Source organism: Cynocephalus volans, chromosome X, assembly GCF_027409185.1.
Source record: "Cynocephalus volans isolate mCynVol1 chromosome X, mCynVol1.pri, whole genome shotgun sequence".
NCBI lineage: Eukaryota > Metazoa > Chordata > Mammalia > Dermoptera > Cynocephalidae > Cynocephalus > Cynocephalus volans.
The window spans coordinates 132014497-132039207 of record NC_084478.1 but is presented as its reverse complement, the minus strand read 5'-3'; the positions used below and the strand labels follow the sequence as shown (position 1 = coordinate 132039207).

The 24711-nt window shown below is 45.4% G+C and overlaps 1 protein-coding gene across 4 annotated transcripts in view; it reads left to right on the top strand.

Moving 5' to 3' along the window:
* Positions 1–24711, top strand: part of SEPTIN6 (septin 6) — a 62188-nt gene that overhangs the window by 36373 nt on the left and 1104 nt on the right. The window contains exons 6-10 of one of the 4 annotated variants that reach the window (XM_063083191.1): positions 6775–6871; positions 9823–9991; positions 12976–13108; positions 15502–15692; positions 22722–22795. In XM_063083191.1, the coding sequence (XP_062939261.1) occupies positions 6775–6871; positions 9823–9991; positions 12976–13108; positions 15502–15692; positions 22722–22746 (615 nt within the window). In that variant the 3' untranslated portion in view covers positions 22747–22795. Of the gene's footprint in view, positions 1–6774; positions 6872–9822; positions 9992–12975; positions 13109–15501; positions 15693–21499; positions 22045–22721; positions 24275–24711 lie in introns of those variants that run through there. The other 3 variants (XM_063083190.1, XM_063083192.1, XM_063083193.1) reach the window with 3 other exon arrangements.

The window sequence follows — 24711 nt, the reverse complement described above, 5'->3', positions numbered from 1 at the left end:
GGTGAGAAAGAATCCAGAAACAAAACAGCTCCTTTCTGCTAGTGGTGGCTGCTGCAAAGCCTCAGAGATGTGGAGATTAATAGCCAGAGACTGAGGGAGAGGAAAGGCTGACTGCAGGAAGAGTGTGGGGCAGGGAATTCAGACCTCTCCTTTCACTCACCTCCTTGATGCTGCTCTGGTCTAGGCCAGGCAGTCCCCATGGGACTGCAGGAAAGGCAAAGTCTTTCTCTCTCACCAAAACAATTCTGGGACAACTGATACAGTGAAAGAGAGAAAGGCTGAAAAAGTGGCTAGCTTCAGAGACCCAGGCATAATCTGTACTCAGATAATCAAGCCCTCTGCCCCTGGGAGGAAAAATGATATACAGCCTCCAATTTTTCTGGTAACTAGAGAGATGTTATTTTTAAATGTCAGGGTTATGCTTTGCATTATTAAGTGTGAATGAATTAGAAAAAACAACAACTTGCCATATTTCCTCTCCTCCCCCTCCCCCCCTACTAGAGGAATGAGTAATAAAGGAGGCAGACAGTCAAACATCTCCTCATGCTTTCCAATGTGTTGATGCTGTTGCTGTGAAATCTTCAATGTTGTGATTTCAAGGAGACAGCTAGTAGCTTTCAGAAAGCCTCTGCTTTGGAAACAGATTTCTTTTTCTCTATTGAGAGGCATCAGTTTTTCCTAATGACATAATGCCTGGGTATAGCCAAGCTCAGGAAAGCCTTGTAATAAAAGTCATTTTTAGAAAACTTTCCTGCTGCCCTCTAAGTTATCATTACAGCATCAGCTGCCACCTCCTATGAATTGGCCAACAAATTAGCATAGCAGGGCAGCAAGTCATTGTCTCGCCTGATTTCCTGCCCAACAGTACACCCGAGATATGTTTGTTATTAGAAGTCCATTATCCTCTTTGACAAATCTGGCTCAAGGGTAAGGCTATGTGGATTGTGGTAGGTGGAGCTATATCTTCTGTGACCGGCTGTGGGCATGGAAATAAATATAAAAAGATTAATGCCTGTCCTCTCAAGCAGTCAGGGCATTTTGATAGAAAACTAGGCTCTGTTATGAGAAAACCTGAAAGGGTGCCTAGCCTAAAGAAAAATGGAAGCCTAGAGAGAAGTTTGTCTGGGTGCCACTGGCACTGATGTCTGAAAGTGTTCAGGCACCTCAGGACATTGGCCCCCCATAGATTCCTTCCAAATTCTAATTCCCTAAGTCATCCAGCAGCTTTTAGGCTTATGGTTTGCTTTCCTGCAGATAAATAGGGACTAAAAGTTCTCAGCAGTCTTAAGGTGTCACACAAAACTACATCTCAGTACATTGTGGATCAGGAGTGACAATCATCCTGGACTCTGTTCTCAGCTCAGCTCTAGCCTCCTGCTCAAGCCTAGGGCAGGCTCAACGTAAAGGCTGGAAACTTCCCATTCTGTGAAGCGGCCATTCTCAACCACACTGTTATGGCTCTGAAGGTGTTATGAGTCCTTTGTTACTCATAATAGTCCAAGTTCGCCCATGTTTCACTGTGAAAAACTAAATTCCACTGGATTTAGGGTTACTCCCATGATAACATCACTCACCGGCATTCCAGCATGCTTCTTTGAGTGGGAGAGGGGTGGCTTCACAGCTAGTGTGCCAGCTGGGCGTGCTTGCAGAGGGGGCCTGCATGTGTATGTTGTTACATGCGCTGTGGTGGGGGAAAGGGTGGGGAGTCGCTGCTCTAATGTATGTACACAGTATTGCTTAGCCTGCCTGCCACCAAAACAGCTGTGTCGAAAGTCCCAAGAGCCTTTGGACAAGCCGTGGTATATGAAGCTGCATCACCAGAGACCTGGGCTGGAGTAGAAGGAATGGGTGCTGGCCTTTTGTATTAGTCCATTTTTGTGTTGCTGTAACAGAACACCCGAAACGGGGTAATTTATAAAGAACAGAGGTTTATTTGGCTTACGATTCTGGGACAGCTGCATCTGGCACGACCCTCTGGCTGCTTCTACTCATGGAGGAAAGTGGCAGCAGCCGGCGGATACAAGCAGATCACGTGGTGAGAAGAAGCAAGAGAGAGAGAGGGGAGAGAGGTGAGAGGAAGCAAGAGAGAGAGAGAGGTGCCAGAGTCTTCTAAACAACCAGCTCTCAGATCAACTAATAGAGTGAGATCTCACTCACTACCCCCACCCACTAGGGAGAGCATTAATCCGTTCATGAGGGATCCGCCCCCATGACTCAGCTCCCAACACTGACACATTGGGGATCAGATTTCCACATGAGTTTTGGGGGGACAGTAACATCCAAATTCTATCACCTTTTGATTCTGGATTTGACACCAGCCTCACAGCCTCAGCCATCCTAGCCAATTGTCATAGGAACTGGATTGGAAAAAGTGGAAGAAGCCTCTTGCCTAAGTGAAGAGTGTACAGCTATTCTGTTGCTCACCACTAGGGATTATCATGGAAGGAAATGAAAGTAATGAGATCTCAACCTCCCAAATGGGTGGCTCTGGAAAACCTTATTTCAGATAGAGGGGCAAGAGAAGGGAGAGATAGGTCTTGTTGCTATCAACAAGATGCCACTTTCAACCCATGCTCTGATCTCATTCAAGGTTGTAGATTTTAATACTAAAAATTGCTATGTTGTTTATATTTAATGATGTTCTTTGAATGACCCAAACAATGGCCAGGGACCAGGAAAAAGGCCCAGTTACTGAACTACGCTCAGCTGGTTGGTCATTTGTGAGGTCTGAGGTTTGTTCCCCACAAAGGCATTTGGGCCCAATGAGAGCAATTGTCTGACCAGTGGGGACACAGGGAGACCCACAGGCAGAAGCCCATCCTCTTCCTGAGACAGCAATGGTATTTCCATTGTTTGCATGTAGTTTTGCAGGAATCACCAAGGGTTGACTTGAAAGCAAATCAGGCAATGGTCTAGCTCCAAAGTATAATGGATGTGGTAAAATGAGAATAAAATAATTAATTCCAATTGGATCATCAGACACTTTAAAATGTACCAAAAGGAATTTCAGGTAGACAGAGACAGTAAAGGAAGCAAAGCTGGGAAGAGACTCCCATGGGGAGGCTTGAGACTATCTCTCACTGGAGTTTTCTGCGACTAGGAGATCTGACATCTGGGGGCACCTCATTGGAGGTCTGGGTGAGAGAGTTACACAGACTCCCCTTAGGAGCCTGCCTGTAGTTCAGCAGCAACACTGCCTTGCATCTATGAGTCTCCTCCCTGGGCTCACACATACAAAATGTCACCCCTGTCAGTCTCCTGCAGGGACCTGAAAAAAAAAGCAGAAAGCCAGGCTTCAGGTTTGAATCCCATGGGTAGGACCTGGGAGCGTGGTTGGGGGGGGGGGGTTATCTTTTCCCTATTCTGCTTGACTCCATTCTTGTTGTCATAGCCATCTGTCTCTCCAGAGCAGTGGGACAGAGGGCCAGAGCATGGTCCCCATGATTTCCTGCCTGTCATGTTTAGCTGACTTCTAGCAGATGCCATTTAGCCAGGAGGCAGAGCGCAGGCTGCCCTGGGTGGCTGGGGGAGGTTGGCAGCCAAAGTGTGGTGGCTTCACTGCTCCCTGGGAAGATCTGGGCATGGGGGTTAAGGACCTGGGCAACTCGTTTGACGTCTGTGTATCCCCATTCCCCCAAATTACAAGTGGGGTTTATAATCATCACCCTAGAAGGCTGTTGTGAGAATCAAATGAAATGGGAGCACTTGGAAATGCTACCCTTGCATATACAGAACAGGCTTTGATGCCAGTTGCAAAGGAGCGTTCTGTGGGAGGTCTTGTGTGTCTTCTGAAGTTGGTTTGGTGGGGGCTATGTGTTTGAGAGCAGGAAGGGAGGTAGAGGAATAAAATGACAGTGGTTTGAGGAAGAGGGGAAGCAAGTGACCCTGTCATTCTGACAGTGTCTCTTGATGATAAAAATAACAGGCCCAAGGGAATACTGACATTTTTTTTAATGCCTTTTCTTGGGTTGTTTTTTTTCTTCTTTCCTCTTGAGCCCAGAGAAGTACCTCCCACTTCACATGCCTTCCTCCTCCATCACTCACAGCTGAGAGCCCAGGATGAGCGAGAATGATCCAATGCAGTTTGTCTTTCTTACCTCCTCCCTCAGTCTTGTCCTCTGCAACTGCTGCCCCTTGGCTCTTTTGTGTCATATGGCCAAAGCTTTGGGGTCTCTACAGGGGAAACATTTTCCCAGAAAGTGTTTGGGAGTGGACTTTAGGCTCCCAGCACATCTTAGTTCCCTGCGTAGGAATGAATTGTGCCCAGATGACTCCCCGCTCCAAAGCCAGCTGGCAAAGGCTGGAGATGCTCAGGCCCTTGGGCAGCATTTTCAGGAATTCAGTGATCCTCAAGTGCTCCATGGCTCAATTACCCTGTTGATCATTCCCCTACTGGGACTGATGAAACATTCCCCACCTCCACCCCAGACCCACCTTCCCTGTCTGTAATCTCTCTTTACCTCTTTCCTATGTCCCTATTTCAGAAACAGTCAGTGGAGTGGGAAGGGGTTAGGGATTACCTGAGATGATCATCTGAGAGCAGCTGAAAGAGGGGAGAGGGGGATGGAAGAGCATCTTCAACTGATGGCCAAGCACCTTGGGGGATTAGTGGGTGTCCTGGAGTTCAGCTTCTCAAGAAAGCCTGTGTTTTCCTTTCTGAAAACCATTCTTAGAGTCCGGAGGTAGAAGAGAATGGACAGGAAAGACTGGCCATGAGATCAGTATGCAGATTAAACAACAAGCAACAGATTTGCTGTGGGCTTCCCAGAATTGAACTGCCTCTTGCAATCTGGCCTTGCACAACCAGTTCACCCCAGGGTTTAGAGAGCTTACCTCATCTGCTGCTCGCACCTCCTAGCGGACCAGCAAGGAGTGGGCTTTGAATCTAGAGAGACCTAGCTCTGTGCCCCTACTACTGTGTGCCTGCTTGTGAGTCACTTAGCCCTTCTGGGCCTCAGCTTCTTCATCTATAAAATGGTGATAATAAGACTACCTACCTCATAGGGTTGTTATAAAGATTCAGTGAGATGAGGTAAGGTACGGCACCTGGTACATATGGCATAGCACTTAATAAATTGCTGCTGCAGCAAATACTGGTTCTGTAGCTACTGATTTTGTTAGTACAATTGCAGCTATAGGTTTAGTATCCCTTATCCAAAATGCTTGGGGCCAGAAGTGTTTTGGATTTAGGATTTTTTTTTTTTCAGATTTTGGAATATTTGCAAAATACATACTGGTTGAGCATCCCTAATCTGAAAATCTGAAATCCAAAATGCTCCAATGAACATTTCCTTTGAGCATCACATCAGCACTCAAAAAGTTTTGGATTTTGGAGCATTTCAAATTTTGGATTTTCGGATTAGGGATGTTCAACCTGTACTTACTCTGTGAGGCCTTCTTTGGCTTCCTGTGTAGTTAGTTGCCACTCCTCTGTGTTCCTCCAGCCCTTGAACCTCTGTCTAAAACCCTGGCATTGCTGAATTATCACTGTTGGCATGTCTGTCTCCTCCAGCAGACTGTGCATTCTCCATGGGCAGGCTCTGTGCTTTTTCAATGCTGTATTCTTCTTATGCCTAGTATACAAGTAGGAGCTAAGTCAATATTTGTAGAATGGATGAGTGAGCAACTGGGTCAAAATATCTGAGACTGTGGCCTGTCTCTCCAAGCACACTAAGAAAGCTTGCTCCAGTGGACTTTTTTTTTTACCTGTTGGGGTAAAGCTCCACGTGGGCTCACCAGGTTTGTAAACAACATTTATTCAGTGGTTCCATTTGGCCAGTGGTAACTCGGCACTTGTAAGCTGGCTGGCTACCTGTGGAATGGGCGCTGAGTTTTCCCAGGCCCCATACTACCAAGTGCAGACAACTCCCTCTTCTCTGACCCACAAAGCCAGACCCAGCTCATTTCCCCTGCAAGCACCAAGCTCATACCCCTGTTTGTACCTGCCTTCCTTTCCTCTCCTCTATGCCTGTAGCACTGCCACTGCCATGTAAGGAGTATTTAAGCACCTACTATGTGCAGGGCACCAGACCATACATTTGAGCCATTGTTTACATACTATCTAATATAATTTTGGGTATATAATTTGGGCTTCCCCAACAAGATTGTAAGTCCTAGAGAGCAAGGGAATGTGTCTTCTACCTCTTTTTTCTCCCTCATGGTAACTAAAACAGAACCCAGCACAGTAACGGGCACATGGGCAAATACTTGGTGACTTGCATTTTAGGTTCAAGAGTTCAGTGTGAGCTCTGGCTCCAGAGAAGGATGAAAAGAAGGACAGGAGAGCTCGGTCAGCCATGTGGTTTTAGTATGTACCTATTCTTGGGGCTCTCACACTCTGGGGAGGGGAGAGGGCCAGTGAACCCAGCCAGCCCCCTCGGTTCTCCTTCATCCTTTCTATCCACACATAACCCCCCTCATCCCACTCACCCACCTTCCAAAGGCTCTTCTCCTCAGCAGCAACTAGGAATAGTGAATAGCTTGCTAATCTGTGTATCTACTTATTATTCTGCTTATTTTCTCTCTTTGTCTGTTCCCTATGCATTAGGCCAGGTCATTGTTATTTTCTATTGTAAATTTCTGAACAGCAGAAGCTTGGACTAGGCCTCTTATCCCCACACTGCTCGGGAGCTTAATAAATGCCTCTTGATGACGACAGTGAGGGACATTGCACTGTGAGGGCCTGAGGCCCTGGAGATGAGCAGCAGTTGTATTGTGGGATGCTCAGTGCCTTTCCTCTGGAGTGTCTGAGCTTTCTTTTGCCTTCTGTTTCAGGCCCACCTGCCATTTGCTGTCATTGGCAGCACAGAAGAGCTGAAGATAGGCAACAAGATGATGAAGGCGCGACAGTATCCTTGGGGCACTGTGCAGGGTGAGTGAGTCTCCAGGAGAGGGGCTACACTCAGAGAGTCCCTTTTGCCTCTTTGCTTATCTCCAGCCCCTGTGTGACAAGTCCCTAACTTGTCCCCAGTCTCTGCTCATTTGGCTTGTGTCTCAAACAGACAGAGGGGTTGCTAGCAGACAAATTCTGGCTCCATTCCTGGATTCTGTGATGTGAGCAAGCTCCCTTTTTTCTTCTCTAATGGAGTAGGCATTCCTAAAACAAAAACAAATGGACTTTTAGGTCGGAAGGTATGTGCAAGAAAGGATGTATACTTGCCCAAGTGCACCAGGAGATGTGCAAGAATGTTCACAGCAGTGTTGTTCATAATGACAAATAATTAGAAATGACCCAGACACCCATTAAAAATAGACTGGATAAATTGCAAAATATTCATATAATGAAATATTATATAGCAGCAAAAATGAACTATACTTACATCTCCATAAATGAATTTCAGAGACATAATGTTGAGCTAAATAAGTCATAAGAGAATACAAATTGTAGGGTTCCACTTAGATGAATTCCAAAAGGAGGCAAAACTAAACAAGATATATATGTATGTATATGTGTATCTATATATGCATATGGAATTCATATATAAGTGGCAAAACTATAAAGAAAAACAAAGGAATGTTAAACCCCAAAGTCAAGATGGTGGTTGTCTCATTGCCAGGGGGTGAGCATATGGAGAGAGGGGCATGAGATCGGGAAGGGGCATGCAGGGGCTTCTAAGGTACTGGTAATGTTTAACTTGGGTTGTGGAGACACTGGTGTTAATTTTTTTAAAATGCTTTTTAAATTCTTCTTAAAAATTGTACATGCACATTTCACATACTCTTTTGTATGTATGATTATTTCACAATTTAAAAACAATCAGATGTATATACACTCAGGAAAATTCCTTTTGTGATCTGCCTGACACACATTAAGTTACCCTCAGGGCCAGTCGGTTCAGTGGATAAGACAAGGCCCAGGACACTGCCATGGGCAAGAGAGGTCTCTGGTCCTTGGAGTCTACAGCTATAAAGTGGGCCACAGATTGCAGGGGCACCATATGAGAGGTGGCTGTTCTTCTGTAAATTCATCCCTACCACTGGGCAAATAACTGAAAGCAGGTGGTGAGTTGCCCACATCACATACAAAGGCTGGCATATTTTAGGGAGCAGCAGAGAGCCACTGGTGATTGCTGGATTTTCCATAGGTAGGACAAGACCAGTTATCTAAACTGTATTCTGCCATTTGGGGCTGGCCATGCTCCACTTAGGAACATTTGTAAATGGCTTCTGGACCAATAGTCCCACCCTGGGAATGAACTTATGGTCTGAGAGACAGGAACCTGAGGTGAGGTGAGGAGAAACCAGCAACATTGTTCCCATGACTTACTTCCTCTGACTTGTACTACCCCGTGCCTAACCAAAAAGGGGGTTTTTGAAAGTTTTTCTTGTAAATCTGTGTTGACTATTCTGTTTGAACGAGGAAGAAGTTGTATGTTGCCGGGGCAGCCTGCAGGGGACTTGGAGTCACTCCTTCTGACTGACCACTAGGATCGCTGTCCAGAGAGGGAGGAGGAGATGGCACATAGCATGATCCTGAGAAGTTGCCTAACTGATGCAATTTTTGATATTAGCTTATGTTCTATGACAGCAGGGGACCTTATCCCTAATGCAACAGGTCTTAAGCAGAGGGGTTATGTGAGCCGATTTGGGCTTTGGAAAGGTTACTCTGATGACCACAAGGCAGTCTGCTGCCACTATGCCCAACCCTGTCATCCCAGACCCCCTCTCTGCCCTCACTACCCTCTCCCAGACCCTGCAAGACAGAATCTGGGATGACTGTTTTATCTCAGATATCACTGTCCCTACACAGTCAGGCCAAACACCACCAGCTGACCCATGCCTGTGGACACCTTGACTGCTCATGACCTTCTGTTCTAGCCAGAAATCAACTTTGCTGTGATTTGGTCCACATCTCCATCATTCTTGGCCACTGCCTAAAATGCAGTCTTTTGCTGCACTATCTTGAGGAAGCGGCTTGTTCACTCAGGTCAGGCAGTGGGGTCCACTTTCACCTGGTCAACATTGCTGCTGTCAGGCCATTATCCACCCTCTACAAAACACCACCTTGGAAGCTCTTACCATTCAGATGGGCCATGCCTGCGGTCCACACCCGTCCTTGTCACTGTCATCTATCGAATCCTAGTTCTATCCCCTTATTCTTTGGAGGCTTTGTCACCTGGTCATAACCTTTGCCTTCTCCCTGCATTGCCTGAGTTTGAATCCTAACTCTGCAAGTTACTAGCTGTGTAACCTTGCCGAACCTCCTTTCTCTGCCTGATAAATTCCTATTCTTCTTTCCAGAGTCGTCTTAGGGATTCTCTCTTCGGTGAAACCTTCACTCCCCCAGGAGTTCTTAGGCCCCCCTCTTCTAGGCTTTCACTGCACCTTGGCTATACCTCCATTTTTGTAGTTTTTTCATTGTATTATATTCATCAATTTACATCTATTCTTCCACTCAACTAAGCTCCTGAGGGCAAGACTCCATGACTTCATTTCTGAATTCCCAGTCCCTCATACAATACTGGGAACAGAGATTCCTCAAGTACTTATTGGATGGATAGAAGAATGTGCATGTGCTGTTGTTGTCCTAAAAGTGATGCAGAGCAAACATTCCTGTGAGGACTCTGGTGAATTTGGGTCAAGGTGCTACTGAACGTCTTCTTAGATATTTTTATGGTATTACAGTTTTTCATTACTGCCATTTTGGTAACATCATTTGCATTTTCAGTAGAAAAGCGAATTAGGAGGTAAATTCATAAGCTCTGTATACTCATATTGCAAGGCGATGTCACTGTCAGACATTTCGCCTCTCGTTTCGTCCATTTCTGCTTCTGCTGGCCTTCCTTTCAATCTACTTTCAATACCCCAACCCCCGCTGTGCAGTTGAAAACGAGGCCCACTGCGACTTTGTGAAGCTGCGGGAGATGCTGATTCGGGTCAACATGGAGGATCTGCGGGAGCAGACCCACACCCGGCACTATGAGCTGTACCGCCGCTGTAAACTGGAGGAGATGGGCTTCAAGGACACCGACCCTGACAGCAAACCCTTCAGGTACCGCTCCCGCCAGTCCAGCCCACATGGTGGTGTGGAAGCCTTGCCCTGCAGAATTCACAGGGGAGGCGAGACCTAGAGAAGCAGGGGTGACTCACTCGCCAGTTCCACTTGCCTGTACCCTCTCCGCCTCTACACACCCTCCAGGAGAGCTACGGCGGGGCAGGCTTGGGAAGCCCTGCTGTCCTGCTGAAAAGAGCAAGGCAAGAAGGAGGTTCACATAACCAGCAAGGCTGACGCGCTCACTGCCGGGCACGCGCACGCGCACGCGCACCTACACAGGCACGCGCACGCACGCACGCGTCAGCGCCAGTGCGCTGGAGAGGAACCCTGAGCTGGGGACTAGTTCCACAGGGTGGCAGTTTTTGATTGTCCTCTATCCCTTTCTTCATCTGGCTCCCGCTGCTCAGGCAGGTTTCCAGTCTGTTCTTTACCCTGCTCCACACTCTTAAAACCAAATAGGACCAGGTAGCAGTCACTTTGCACCTATTGATGAACTGGAGGCTCTTCGTTTACCGTCCTTAGTGTTTGCATTCAAGTGCAGGTTTTGTTTTGACCATAGGATGTTAAGAATTATTGGCATATTTCTCAAATCAGAATCTGAAGAGGCTGGCGGGTTAGCTCTGTTGGTTAGAGCGTGGCGCTGATAACACCAAGGCCAAGGGTTTGATCCCTGTGCCGGCCAACTGCCAAAAAAGACAAAAGGAAAGAATCTAAGATGCTTTCAGAGGAGAACGTTTTTGAAAGCAGTTTATTATGCAGATAAGAGTGGTATACTAAGTAGAAGTGTCTGATCTATATGCCTCCTATGTGACACAAGCCCCGCATTTTAAATTACCATGTGGTACCCTTTATCGTGGCTTGGTCTCCTTTCAGGAAATGTCAAGCATTGCTAAGCAAAGCGAAAGAGATGTTTGTGGGCTAAGAAGGCTTTCAAATGGCCTCGGAGATCCCACAGAACCAGTTCACAGCAGAAAGCCAGACTGGGAGCAAAGTATAGCTAGTCCTTTGGGGATGCCTGCTTCAGGAGAGGCAGACTCACTGCCCTCCAAGGAGAGGCAGGATCAGGAGCCGCTGGAGCTACTGGGGTTGGAGGAAGGCTTGCTTGTGTCTCTGATGGGAGCTCCCTTAGCATGTTCCCTGCTTCCCCTCTGACAGCTTTAATCTGCATCTATGGAGGAAGAGGTGTGTCTCTACCTGCTCATTTAGTCCCCTCCCCTCCTCCTTTGCTCCATTCTGAATACCTCTGATTCCCATGTCTTCACCCTCTTCACTCCTTTGCTGGCTTCTTTCCATGTTGCATGTAAACATTTTCATCCTAAAGAAACTCTCCCTTAACCCTGCTCTTCTTCACCAGCCTATGCTCTGTCAAGAAGCTTGGCTCTGATGGGAAGAAGAAAGACTTGGTTTGTATTTACTGGCTCTTCTTCGTCTCTCATTCACTCCTTGACCCAATGAAGTCTGGCTTCTCTCCCCAGCACTCTATTGAAATGTCCAAGGCCAGCAATCGTGGTCTGAGTGTGGCCTTTGGGTCCCATCTTATTTGATCTCAACGCAACATTGGACGCTATTCCTCACTGCCTCCTTCTTGAGATACTCTCTGCCTTTGGCTTTTCTAGTACTGGCCTGGCTGATTTTCTTTCTATCTCTCTTGCATTCCTTCTCAGCCTGGTGTGCAGGTTCACTTTCTTCAGCTTCCTCCTTTAAATGTTGGTAACCCTCCAGGATTCTTTCCTAGGTTCTCTGCTCCTTTCATTCTTTATTCTCTTTGCAGATGGCTCTTTCTACTCTCACAGCCTTAAATACCCCCTAGAAGTAGATGATTCCCAAACTAAAATCTTACTTTGGATCTCTAAATCCATTGATTCAACTGCATACTGGACATTGCCACTGAGATGTCCCTTAGATGACCTACCTGAAACTCAAGCTGTTTACAGTCTAATTCATCTTCTTCGCTCTTAAATGAACTCCTCCTCCAGTGTTCCCTGTTGGTTGCCCAAGTCCTGGGAATTCTGCTTCCCTACTGTTCCTATAGATCCCTCCATTCCCTACAGGCCTTTAACATTAAGATTCTGCCATTTCTTGCTTGGATTGTTGGAAAGTCTATCCTTTACACCACAGCCAGAGAGGTCTTTCTCATTTTCAAATTAGATCCAGCCAGTCCTCTTGCTTAAAACCATGCAGTAGATACATGTCCAAGTCTTTAATATGGCATCCAAAGCCAGTTCTCTCCTGCCAGACTCAGGAACCTCATCTCCCACTCCTCCAAGCTTACCCAACACTCTCCAGCCATGTTGAACTATGCCTGGCTCCTCAAGAATGCCATTCTTTCTCCACATGTGCCTTTACACCTGCTGCCTCCTCTGGAGCACAGTTCCTCCTCTTCTTCACCATGCTAACTCCTATTTCTTTAAAAATAAGTCCAGGCTGAGGGCAGGGGTACTTAGCCCAGGCATCTCCCACTAGACCATGAGTGCCTTAATGGCAGGCACAGTGGCTGTTGGCTTAGTGACTAGCATGGTGCCAATCAGTACTGTGTCTAGCACATGGTGGCATCTCAGTAAGTGTTGGTTGAAATAGTTCATTAATGTGCTCAGTTTCAGAGCCAGGGTCAGGCAACATAATGCAGTGGGAGGGCCCAGATGAAGAGACAGGAGACCCAGTTTCTGGTCCCAGCTCCACCTCCAACTAGCCATGTAATCTTGAGCAAGTCACCTCACCTCTCTGGGCCTCAGTTTCCTCATCTGTAAAGTGAGATGTTCTAAGTCCCTCCAGTTCCCCAGGGCTGCCCCATCCCCCTCAAGCAGCCCTGTGATCATGCTGTCACATGCCAAGCCAGCTGCCCATACCTTGTGGATCTGTTTTTGCCCGTCTCAGAATTGGGGAAGAGAGGATAGAGGAACCCAGGGAGGATTGTTGGGGCCAGTTTTCGTCAAATAGGAGCCATTCCGAAAGCAGAGGAATTAACCTGACCATGTTCGCAGTTTACAGGAGACATATGAGGCCAAAAGGAATGAGTTCCTAGGGGAGCTCCAGAAAAAAGAAGAGGAGATGAGACAGATGTTCGTCCAGAGAGTTAAAGAGAAAGAAGCGGAGCTCAAAGAGGCAGAGAAAGAGGTAATTGTGAGTCTGGGTGCCAGACAGGAAGGGAAAGGAGGCTGAACATGGCATGGGAGCCCAGGACAGGGGCTTCTGCCTTGAGAGAGCAGCCAGTGGGAGTCTTGTGGCCTCTGGACAGGAATGGGGCACAGCATCTGTAGCCCTGCTTCACCTGGCACAGAGAGGGGACTGTAAGATCTGTGTCTTCTTGCCCCTATTCCCCAAGGTCAGGATGTTTTCTCATTCTGTGCTACTTAATTCTCTATAATCTCCCTGCCCCATATGGTATAGCCAGTAGCCACATGTGGCTATTTATGTTTTTTAAATGGTATTTTTAGACAAATAATAATTGTATATATTTATGGAGAGCAATGTGATGTTTTGATACATGTTTGCATTGTGAAATGATTAGATCAAGCTAATTAACATATCCATCACTTCACATCCTTATTTTTTTATGGTGAAAACATTTAAAATCTCTTTTAGCAATTTTGAAATATGCAATAAAATTTAAAACTTGGTTTTTCAGTCGGGTTAGCCACATTTCGAATGTTCAATCCTCATGCGACTAGTGGCTATCATATTGAACAGCACAGATACAGAACATTTCTATCGTCACAGAAAGTTCTATTGGGCAGCACTGCTCCAGAGTCAAGTCCTTAGGTCAGGTGACGGCTGATTCTTTTCCCTCTTTCTAGGAGTGTGGAGCTCAGTAGGGACAATTGATCACTTTATTGGCTGTCCTGCCCCCTCCTGCCTTCTCTGATAGATATAGGGAAAGATGATCCTAGACAGTCCTGGAAACTTTGCTGTAACCTAAGACAGCGACACCTGGGGCATTTTTTCATTTATACTTGGATATTCTGTTCCACTTCATTTTAGAGTTAAGAAATATTTGTGCTGCTCTAGTGAGTTTTTAAACTAAGGTTTGACGGTCCTATCTGGGGTCTTCGTTACTTAAGCTTTGCTTAGACATGTGTACTTAGTCTTCTAATCGATGACCTTACCTATTGGTTGGTGGGTCTCCCCTACCAACTCACCTACTGCTGCCAGATTAATTGGCCTAGGGTACGGTTTTGGTCATGTCAGCCACTGTTTCACGTCTCTGGGCCTCAAAACCCTCAACCACAAAGAAGGGAAACACTTAATTATTTCCCAAGTCTCTTCCACCTTTAATCTGCTGTGACTCTCAAGGATTATCACCAAAGCCTGTGCAAAGGGTATTGATTTTATTTCAGTTTCACTTAAAAAAAAAAGTGACCCAGTGCTTTTAGAAGGTGAGGGGATCTCAAAGATAAATAAATAAAAGTGCAGTGGACAAAAGCCAGGTGAAAATAACTGATAGGCCGCCCAAGTGACATCCCTACCCCAAATGACTAGTAAAAGCTGGGTTATATGGTTGTACAGCAAGTCTGTCATTCATCACACCTTATACTAAGCAATAGTCCCAAATACTCATAGGACCTGGAGAACTTACCTGCTTCATGGTATACTGCAAGTGCTACAGAATCCTAAATTCTCTGCTGAATCCTCAGGAAGAAAAAAGAATAAAAAGTAAAATTATGCTTGGTCTGCTCTTACTATTCAGGGTAGTTTATCACATTCTAATTTGTGACCGCCTATGCCTTTTCCTCCCTGATCCACTTACACAATATTCTTGCTGTTCTTCTTTGGGTCTCTGGTTCTATTCAGGGCTAGTTAAGCCTCCCCTTGGTTAAAGCTGAGGTCTCCACACTCGTTCCATTTTATAAAATCCTTTTATCCTTCCATGTCCAAGGCCAAGTATTTCCTTTGAGCAGTTTCGCCATTGCTGAAGTTTTCTCTGCCATCCATGGTGATCCTCCCCGATTGCAGGGGTTAAGAAAAGGCAGGAGCTCCTTACATATGGGAGATCCCATTATATAATCCTCTAAAGATTTGGGTGACCTTGGGAAAATTCCTTAACTTTTCAGACCCTCTGTTTCCTCATAAAATGGAGATAATACCAGAACATACTTCATAGGAATGTTGTAACAAATAAATGAGTTAATAATTATAAAGTGCTCATACAAGTCAGTGCTTTACCTATAATAAGCACTCAGTAAATGCTATGTTAACATAATTGATATTATTATTAGCCATGTGTGGTAACTGTGGGGACTCTTTTAAACAAAATGTTTGATTAGGCAGAATGCACTGTTCCTTGACCATATTCAGGAGTAGAGACTTTGAGATAAAATGGCAGGAGGCGAGAACAATCCAGAGCTTGGTGCCCTTTGGTGCCATTATGGCAGTACCTGGCAGAAATGTCTGCTGAGGTCCCAGTGTCCTGCAGGGTCGCAGTCTTGCCAGTCCCCACCCACCCTGGGCTTGGCTGGGCTGGGGGCTGCTCATGGGGGACTCTCTCCAATCTCCCTCTGCTTCCCTGACAGCTGCATGAGAAGTTTGACCGTCTGAAGAAACTGCATCAGGACGAGAAGAAGAAGCTGGAGGATAAGAAGAAATCCCTGGATGATGAAGTGAATGCTTTCAAACAGAGAAAGACGGCAGCTGAGCTGCTGCAGTCCCAAGGTTCCCAGGCTGGGGGTTCACAGACTCTGAAAAGGGACAAAGAGAAGAAAAAGTAAGTAGTAGGCTGCTCTGGGGTGGTGGCTTCTTTTTCCTCCTGCTCATCCCCTCAGGGCAGGAGCTGGAGGCTGAGGGGGCTGAGGGCTGGTGAACAGAGGTGAGCCATGGGCCGTTAGACCCATTTGGGTACCTATAACTGGTCCGTCTCATTGTCCCCATGGGACCCTTGGATTCCCTGAGTTTGTGAAACTGAGAGTAGGGGAGGGATGTGCACCCAGAGGCCCAGCCCCTCTGTTCAGCCTGCTTAGGAAAGCCCCACAAACTCAAGGTAGCTGATAGAGGGAGGGAAAGGAGAGGAAGAGCAAAGGCATGTGAGAGAACAAATGAAGGGAGGAGCAATTGGAGCCAAGTTATAAGAAAGAGAGGAACAAAAAGAAGGGCAGATAGAGGGTAGTGGAAGAAAGGGAGAGCCTTTAGCAGAAGCCTCTGGGCACCCTCTTTCTCCCCCACACCCACTAGAGGTTGGAGCCCATCTGGCTTCTGGGCCTGCTTGCTTGTCCTATATCTGAGGGTGCTCACCTCTCCATGCCTGTAGTCCAGCCCTCACCCTGCCTCGGTCCTCACTCGCTGCAGCCAGCAGATTTAACTGCTGTCCCCGAAGGCTGCGGCCAAGCCCTGGTTTCCCACCCCTTTGCTGTCCCTCCCTGCCAGCTGCTTAGTTGTGCCCAGCCTGGGGTACTGAGCATTTAGTGGGGAGTCCTCAGATGCCAGTCTGCTCCATGTGCTCCATCCTCAAGCTGGGGAATGGTTTTAAAATCAACCTGTCTCCCCTGGTATTTGGTAAGGCAGGATAGCGTGGGCTCCTGGTTACCATGTGGGTCAATCATCCTGACCCAAACCCTATCTCTGCTTGCTGAGGTTACCCATTCCTTATCTCAGAACCAGAAAAAAGTATTTCTGACAGGACCTTTACAACACCAAGACAACATCTAGTGGTCCCCCTGTGCTCTGTAGTTGTTTGTACACTGTGACTTGAGGAGCTCCCAGATGGAGCGTTTAGCAATATCCCTACTAAAAGGTCCTAAGGTTCCGAAAGAAGTCCATGGTCATTGCCTTCTATTTTTAGTCACATGTTACTGGACTCAACTATTGGATATTTCCCAGAAGGAAGAAACATCTTTCTTTCCTCTGTGCCTGGCTTATCACTTAGGAACAACACAATGACTTTTGTACAACAGTAAAATATTTTATATTTGAAGGCACTCAGTTTTGCAATCTGATTATTCTTTTAAGTGTGTAATTTGAACATTTTTACCAATTAGTCCACAGATTTTTGTTACTAAATTTTAACACTATATGTCAAATTAACTTTTTTTATATACCTGATGTATAAAGTTCAACTAGCCAAAGTCTCTTTGGATACACCATAACTTATCTGTCATGGTGTATTAGTTATACCAGCAGGAATGGATTCCTATTTTTAAGATCAGAAAAATCTAAATTTGTCTTCCAGCTCTAACCTGTTGCCATCATAGTCCTGAGGTGTTTGTTAACTCAATCTCTGGGGCAGCTTCACAGCCTGCACATAGGAATTAGGAGATGAGTTTGTTCAGACCGCAGCTTGACACTAAACTATAAATACTCCCTATTCAAATGTTCAGTGAAAGTTCCTCCCAGAACAGGCTTTCCCTTCATTGCCTCAAATGGACTGACTTCCCCCCACGCCAGGCAGAAGACCTTATATAGGGAGATAGTTCTCTCTAGTCTCCAGGAATATCTGGTGTTGGTGACGGCACCCTTTTCCAATACTGAGATGGGAGAAAACCTTACTGGCATGTGGCACCTCATATTAGCAACAAGGGCCTAACAGAATGGCCTGTCCTCTTCCATACTTCCAGATGGATAAGTGGCCCCAGGTCTGAGCTTCTTATGTAATTCCATGAACAACTGTTAAGTACTGGAAGACCCACCATTAGACCTGTGCCACTCTGCTCTCGTAGTGATGGTGGTGGTGGTGGTGGGTTTTGAGGGTAGAAATGGTGGTGGTAGCATTTCTTCTTGAGAGATGGTGATTGGGTCTAATAAGTCACATATTCAGAATTTCCTTTGGCTGCCCTTAAAGAGATGAAGAAAGGGTACCAGTGTTTCAGGGGTCCCTACCAGTCCACCCTTCCCTCATCCCCTCCCTGCTACTCCTAATCTCTTTCGATCTCTAATTCTTCATTGTTTGTGTCAACTCATAATATTTGATTTCTTCTCATGCTCACTCCATCTTCATCAGCTCTTACTGTTTTACAGTTAACTCTGCTGTTTGCTGCATGCTGCATGAGACCCAGGTCCTGGTAAGCTTTATTAACTCTAAATAGAACTGGCAGTGGCTTCTAGAACATACCTCCCCAAATCCTACGCCCCCAAAACACATATCTAATCATAAAAGAAGCTACTTTGTTGGTCTAACTGTTTTCCTCTTGTGATTTACAATATTAAGAAATAGCCTGGTGTGATTTCAAGTGTACATGTGGAATGCCTGTCTGATTAAAAGGGGGGTGTTTTCAGACTTTTGCTGCTAGAACAGCTAGGTAGCCTAGGTGAATCCTGTGATCAGTATTTGAGGTTTCAGTTTTGGCAGTCCTTTTCTTAAAGAGCTGTAAACATTACTTTCAGAACTAACTAAACTGTAGTGATAAGAGAAACTTTTGGGTTCACAAGCCCTCTCCTGTAATGTCATCGTCAGCATTGGCCCCCAGGTTTGGGAATGTCACAGGGAAACTTGCTTCTCTGTTTCCCTCTGGTGGCTATTTCTTATCTGAGGCGTTCAAGTTCTCAAATTTCCTTTGGCTGTGTATCCCCCCCAAACCATAATAAAAGTGGGAGAAAATGAAGAGACCTCAGATATTATAGAGAATTACTTACATTTAATTCTACAAGTACAGCTTCATGAGAACCTCTGATACGGAGTTAAGCAGGTAACCTTTAGTAAGAAGGATTCCTGAGGGCTAGATGTTGTGTCTACAGAAGTTTATAAAGCAGTCCCTGGCATCACATAGTTTGTAGGAAGAATAAAAGCAGTGATTAAGCACCTTCTATCTAACCTACTAGACTCAGGTAGTGGATGGAGAGGGACTATAAATATTTTAAATTTAACAGAATTGGGCTTGTTATCATTTTTTTAAACTTTACGATGGAAACTTTCAAACATAAACAAAAGAAGAGAGGATAGTACAGTGCAGCCCCATGTACCCACAACCCAGCCCCCAGACAACCATCAACGTATGCCAATCCTGTTTTGTCAATTACCCCTGACTTGCTGAATTATTGTAAAGCAAAACCCATGTCATTTCATCTGTAAATACTTTAGTATCACTAAGAGATAACGACTCTTAAAAAAAAACCTAACCACAATCCCACCATTATCAATACCTACAAAATTAACAATAATTCATTAACATAAAATGTCTAGTCAGAGTTCAAAACACCCCAGTTGTCTCATAAATGCCTTTTTACATTTGGTTTGTTTGGATCGGGGGATATAAAATATTGAGAAGACTTCTCCCCATTCAGCCACGTACTTTATGATTTAAATGGAGAGCCTGCTGCTGTTAGTCACTAAACTGATTGCTGCAGCTATTGCACTGGGGACTTTGGAAAGCTGGCAAAACATCCTACTTTCAAGCAAATCCTGAAGAGAAAGTCCATAGAGGATTCTGAAACATAAGGCCCATGAACTGGGCCAAATAAAACAATCCTAAAAGAACAATGAAATGATTTATTGTCTGGCTTAAAGGCAAGTCTCAGAGCCCCTGCTAGTCAGCTGGAATTAAACAGCCGATTTCCATTTAGGAAGGCTTTAAATTCCTAGAGTGTCTGTCCAGTGCTATAGTTCCAGTGCCTAGCAAAGTGTCTGACATGAAGTAGGAGCCCAGTTCACGTGTATTTTCTTTGTTCCCCCATTTTCAATGAGGACCGCAGGAAAGGTGTATGCTGGTAAATTAGATTTCAGTTAATTCGGGTTTCATTGCATGTGGCTTGACACAATTTCATTCAGGTTTCTTCAAGTAAGTCATTGTTAGTGGCCATTCTTAAAATGAATTCTGACAAAAACTGTAATTAAAGCTACACCTTACAAGTGAGAGGCAATTGGTAAACAGCTGGAGCAGCCAACCCCAACCCCAGGTAGGTTGAATTTTCCTGGCAGGCTTCTCCGCAGCAGACCACAAAAGCAGTTCCAGACCAACTAGTCAGGGGATGCTTTGGCTCCCCATGATCTGAAAGCAGCAGAGGCAACTTGCCTCCTCCCCAAAGCCCTCATTCTAGGGGTGGTTCACAAAGGCCACCTAGAATGTAGGCAGAGTGAGGCTTACTGTTTCTCCCTAGCTTTGGAATTGCTTGAAGCACTAATTGTAACTGTCTGCAACTGTATACACAGTTGCAGATGCTATATCTCAATGGCTATTGGTCCTTGGGGGTGTACAGTATATGGACAGTAAACACACATCAAAATTTATCAGCCTTCCCATGAAGCCCAGAACATAGGCCATTGCAGTGTTTTTTCGGTTACTCTTCCCCTAGGAAATAGACAAAGAATAAAATAAGAGGTGAGCATTTGTATAGAATTTATTACTTTTCAAACTGTTTTCCCATAAGATATCTCATTTTATCCATACAAAAGTTCTCTGAGGTAGAGAAGGAAGAAATGATCCTCAGTTTACAAGATGAGTAAATGGAGGAGCAGGGAGTTTAAGGGACTTACCAAGGATCACACAGTGAGTTAGTGGCAGAACAGGAACTAGAATGCAGAACTCCTAATTCCTGATATAAATTGCCAATCACCTGAGAGAGAGAGAGAAAGAGAGAGAGAGAGAGAGAGAGAGAGTGTGTGTGTGTGTGTGTGTGTGTGTGTGTGTTTGTATCCCCAAAGCATATGTATGTATATATGTGTGGGTAGGGGATGTGGGTGTATTCACTTTGAGGAAGTGACTGTATAGACATACTCATATCTGCATATACTTCTAGTTATCCCCCCAAATATCTAATAGTCTTTATTTACTGGGATAAGTGTAGTCTTCAGGTAATAAACAGGGGCTTAGATCCACAGCCAAGGAATTCTTGGGGATGCCGTGGTGTGATAGAAAGTCTTAATTAAACAGCTCTGGCCCCAGCTGTGACTCTTTCTTTGTGACCACGGGCAAGTCAGTTGATTTCTCTGTGTTTCTCCTCCTATGTCAAATGGAGACTGATACTACTTGCCCTATTTATGTCACAGGGATGCAGGTTAAATAGGAGAAAGGTCAAAGTGTTATGTGAAAACAAACCAATAATGGGTTTCCATAGCTCAGGTTTTCAGGTAACTGTGGTTTGGATCCTAGGGCAGAGCCCAGCAACCATCCCCACACACTTTGCAAGCAGGTCTTACCCCAGGGTACCAGTTAGCTGACTAGGACTGTTCTGAAGGCTACCTGAGATGAAATCCCAGAGCAGTGGATGACAGCCTAGTGCTCTATCCAGTGACTTGAGGCTACCTGGAGATTTGCTGAAGGGATTCATGAACTAGGTATCTGGATGGTGGTAGTGGGTGGGAGAGCATGAGTCAAGACCTAGTAATTAAGAAGAGAGAAAAAGTATTTTTGTGGCTGTTGGTCATTATTTTGCTAGCTAATGCCACTACTGCTGTCATTCAGGGGTGTGTGTGAGTGTATGAGAGGGAAAGCATGTTCCCAGGTGCCTGTGCAATAAGACTGTAAGACCATCTAACATAGCTATATTCTAATTTATCCATTAGTCATCATGACTTCAACAATTCTGACCTTTTGGGGGTCCATTAATCCATCCATTCACTAACCCAACTTCTCTTTTCATTTTCAGTTTGGGCTTCCTGTAAACGCCCTTTTCCTGCGCAACAGAGCTGGGCCTCCCTTTCTCTAATCCCCCTTAACATATCTGGGGGCATACAACCCATGCCCTCCCCTCTCTTCCTGCCAAGGTTTATAGAAGCCTGAGAGTCTGAGGACAGTGTCTGGCCTCTGGTCAAGAAGCCAGCAGTCACATGGCTTTGAGATGCATCCTGCATTCCAGTCCCCCTCCCAGCACCCCGAGTCATCCATGTCCCCTCACCCTGCCATCTTTGCCAGACTGTAACATGTTCAGGGGTCCCATCCACTACTCTTCCCGACCAGCTTCCCTGTTTGAACTCTGATCTCTGCTTGTTTCCCTGAGGTATTTGCATCCACCATGGCTGAGTAAGCACTGGCCAACATGGCTTCCCCATCAGTCTCCTGCACTCCTGTCAGTTGTCTTCCCTGGCCCCCAGAGCCACAGCCCATTCTCAGAAGGTTCCAAAAGGAGATACCTGATGCCTTTTCCTCTGGCTTCTTCGCTAGCCCTTTCCAGCTATGATTCACTCAAAGTAACTGCACTCAAGCTGTGCGAAAAATCTGCGACAAGTTTATTTACACCAAGCCCTGCCCATAAGACACGGCTACTGGAGAAGACAGCATAAATTTCCCCTCTCTCTAACTCTGGGTACCCCACAGATGCAGAAGGGAGAATAAACCTGAATATTATTACCAGCCTAGCGTCTTGAATGATAGCCTTATAGAATTCTCCTGAAGTATTTCAGCATCTTGGTAATTTCCTAGAGGGCTTCATACCATCCCAATAAGGTGAAGCCAGTAGCAGGAATAACAATCCCATTTCATAAAGTGGCAGACGGAGTGGTCAAAGAATCAGTGTTTCGGGGTTTGCTCTGATGAGTCATGATGATGATTTTTAATATGCGTTTTGCACATGTCCCCCAGTAAGAGGTGAGCCTGTCAGCTGGAGAGAAGAAAAGAGGGGTCCTGCCTTGGAAGGTCCTTAACTTTATCTCCAGTCTAAGGATTTGATATTCAAAAATGCCCCAGCCCTAGTTTTTGTAATGGGTCCCATCTGATAGGCTTTGGGAACCCCTTTGAAGTAGAGAGCCCTCCATTGTCAGGGCCATGAGGCACAGTGGCCTTTGTTGTTTGGCCAGTGACAGAGTGAGAGCTGAAGGTGACCTGGCAATAATCTGTGGCTAACATGCCGTCTCTCTGCCCTTCCTTTGCAGTAATCCATGGCTGTGTACTGAATAGTATTCCCTGCTACAGCTGGACTGGACTCCATTTAGCCTTTTAAGCCAAGGTTCCTATTTTAACTGACAGTTTTCCTTTGGGATGCCAGGGAGCTGGGCCCCCCACCCCTGCCATGTACTTCAAGCCCCACCTCTTTTTCAGTCCTGCAACTCACTCCTGCCTCCCAGTCCCACTGGCACTGACCATGACCTTCATCTCCTTTTAAATTTTTTTGAGGTGGTTTTTTTGATCATTTACTTTCAAAATACACAAACAAGGCTATGCCAAATATTCAGGCCTTTTTGAAGTGTTGAGAAGGGGGAAGGGGCTTCTCTGTTTAATAATAAATAATAATAGGAAGCAAAATATGAGCAAAAAGTAGAAAAAGTGAAAAGCCAACATATGCACACACTTTTTTTCTTGTTGGTAAAGCAAGAGTGCAGTTTTGATATGTATTGTTTGCTGAGTTCACTGATCGGTTGGTGGCCAGAGGCAAGTATGAAAGTGATGCTGCCAAAGCATAAGCTAGTTTCTTGGGAAAATCCAAGTCACAGAGCAGAGCATTTTAGGAGAGACCCTGTGCTTGGAAGTAAAAACCAACAAACCAACAACAAAAAAAACCCCAAAACCAACAACAACAACAACTCAGTTGCTCAGCCAGTAGCTGAGAGAGATGCTGAGTTAGGGCCATCATGTCTCCTTGGAAAAGGCTTCTTATTCGCAGCTTTGATGTGTCCAGCTTCAGAGCTGCCTCCCCAGAAACCCAAACTTCCAACCAACTGGTAATCGCCATCCTTTGGATGATTATTTGCATCACGAACAGGAGGCCCCCTCATTTGCATTTGTTTGCCAATTAACTACTTGAGGCTTGAGGAGCTCTGAATACTTCATAAGTTTTAGAGCCACACAGCCTTTTGAGTGACCTTCAGATAGTAAGTGGGAATTTTAAATTAAGGGGAAATTTGGGGTCAGTAAGACAGGTATAACCCACTTATTCCCTAAGAGGAAATTGAGGCCCAGGGAAGTGAAGGGACTTGCCGGAGGTCCCACTGATGTTTCATGGCAGAAGCCATGCTAAATCCCATGTCTTTTGACTCCCAACCCATTTCACAAAGGATTTTGACTCCCAATCCATTTCATCTATATTTATGCTCCTGGAGACAAGGTCTTTTGATGTTCGAGAAACCGAATAGCCAGTATGAGAGGATCCTTGAGGTTTTTTCCGTACAGAAAAACACCTGAAGATGGGGTGGGTGTGGGCGAGCGAAGCTTGTTAACTGGTCAGCTTTCCTGCAAGTCTGGAAGGGGCCCCAGGCAAGTGTATGTTTAACAGGTGCCCTAGGTGATCCTTATAATCAGGGAAGTTTAGTAAACAAAAATCTAACGTGTGAGTGAACAAAAGGCCTTTAAAAAGTCGATCAAGCCTATTAAAAGAATTTAAATGCTTATTTTATTGGGTAGCTTTTCTTGCTTTAGACAGAAAGGTATTTTTCCTTCTTCAATGAAAAGGCTTTTTAATTAGTACAATTGTTACTATCTTTTAAAAATACCCTAAGTACTCTGTTTACTTCTGGTGAAACAAAACCAGTCATTAGAAATGGTCTGTGCTTTTATTTTCCTAGAATGGAGTGGCTTTCCTGAAACACAGACACACACACACACACACACACACACACACACACACACACACACACACGCATCCCTCATTTCACACACACACAAACACACGCATCCCTCATTTCTTTTAAGCCAAGAAGTTTGTTTTCCCTAGCTTCAGTGCAGATTGCTTTTGTTTTTGTTTTTTGTTTTAATCACTTGGCATTCACATGTGGCTGTTAATATGTGCTTGTTTTTAATTAAAACAAGAAGCTTGAAACTGGTGTGTGGTGTTCTTAAAAACTTCTCAGCAGACTTCCCCATGGTGATGGCCCATTAGTGACCCCATTTCTAACCTGTCTTCTCAGAGTATAATCTGTGCTACCTCAC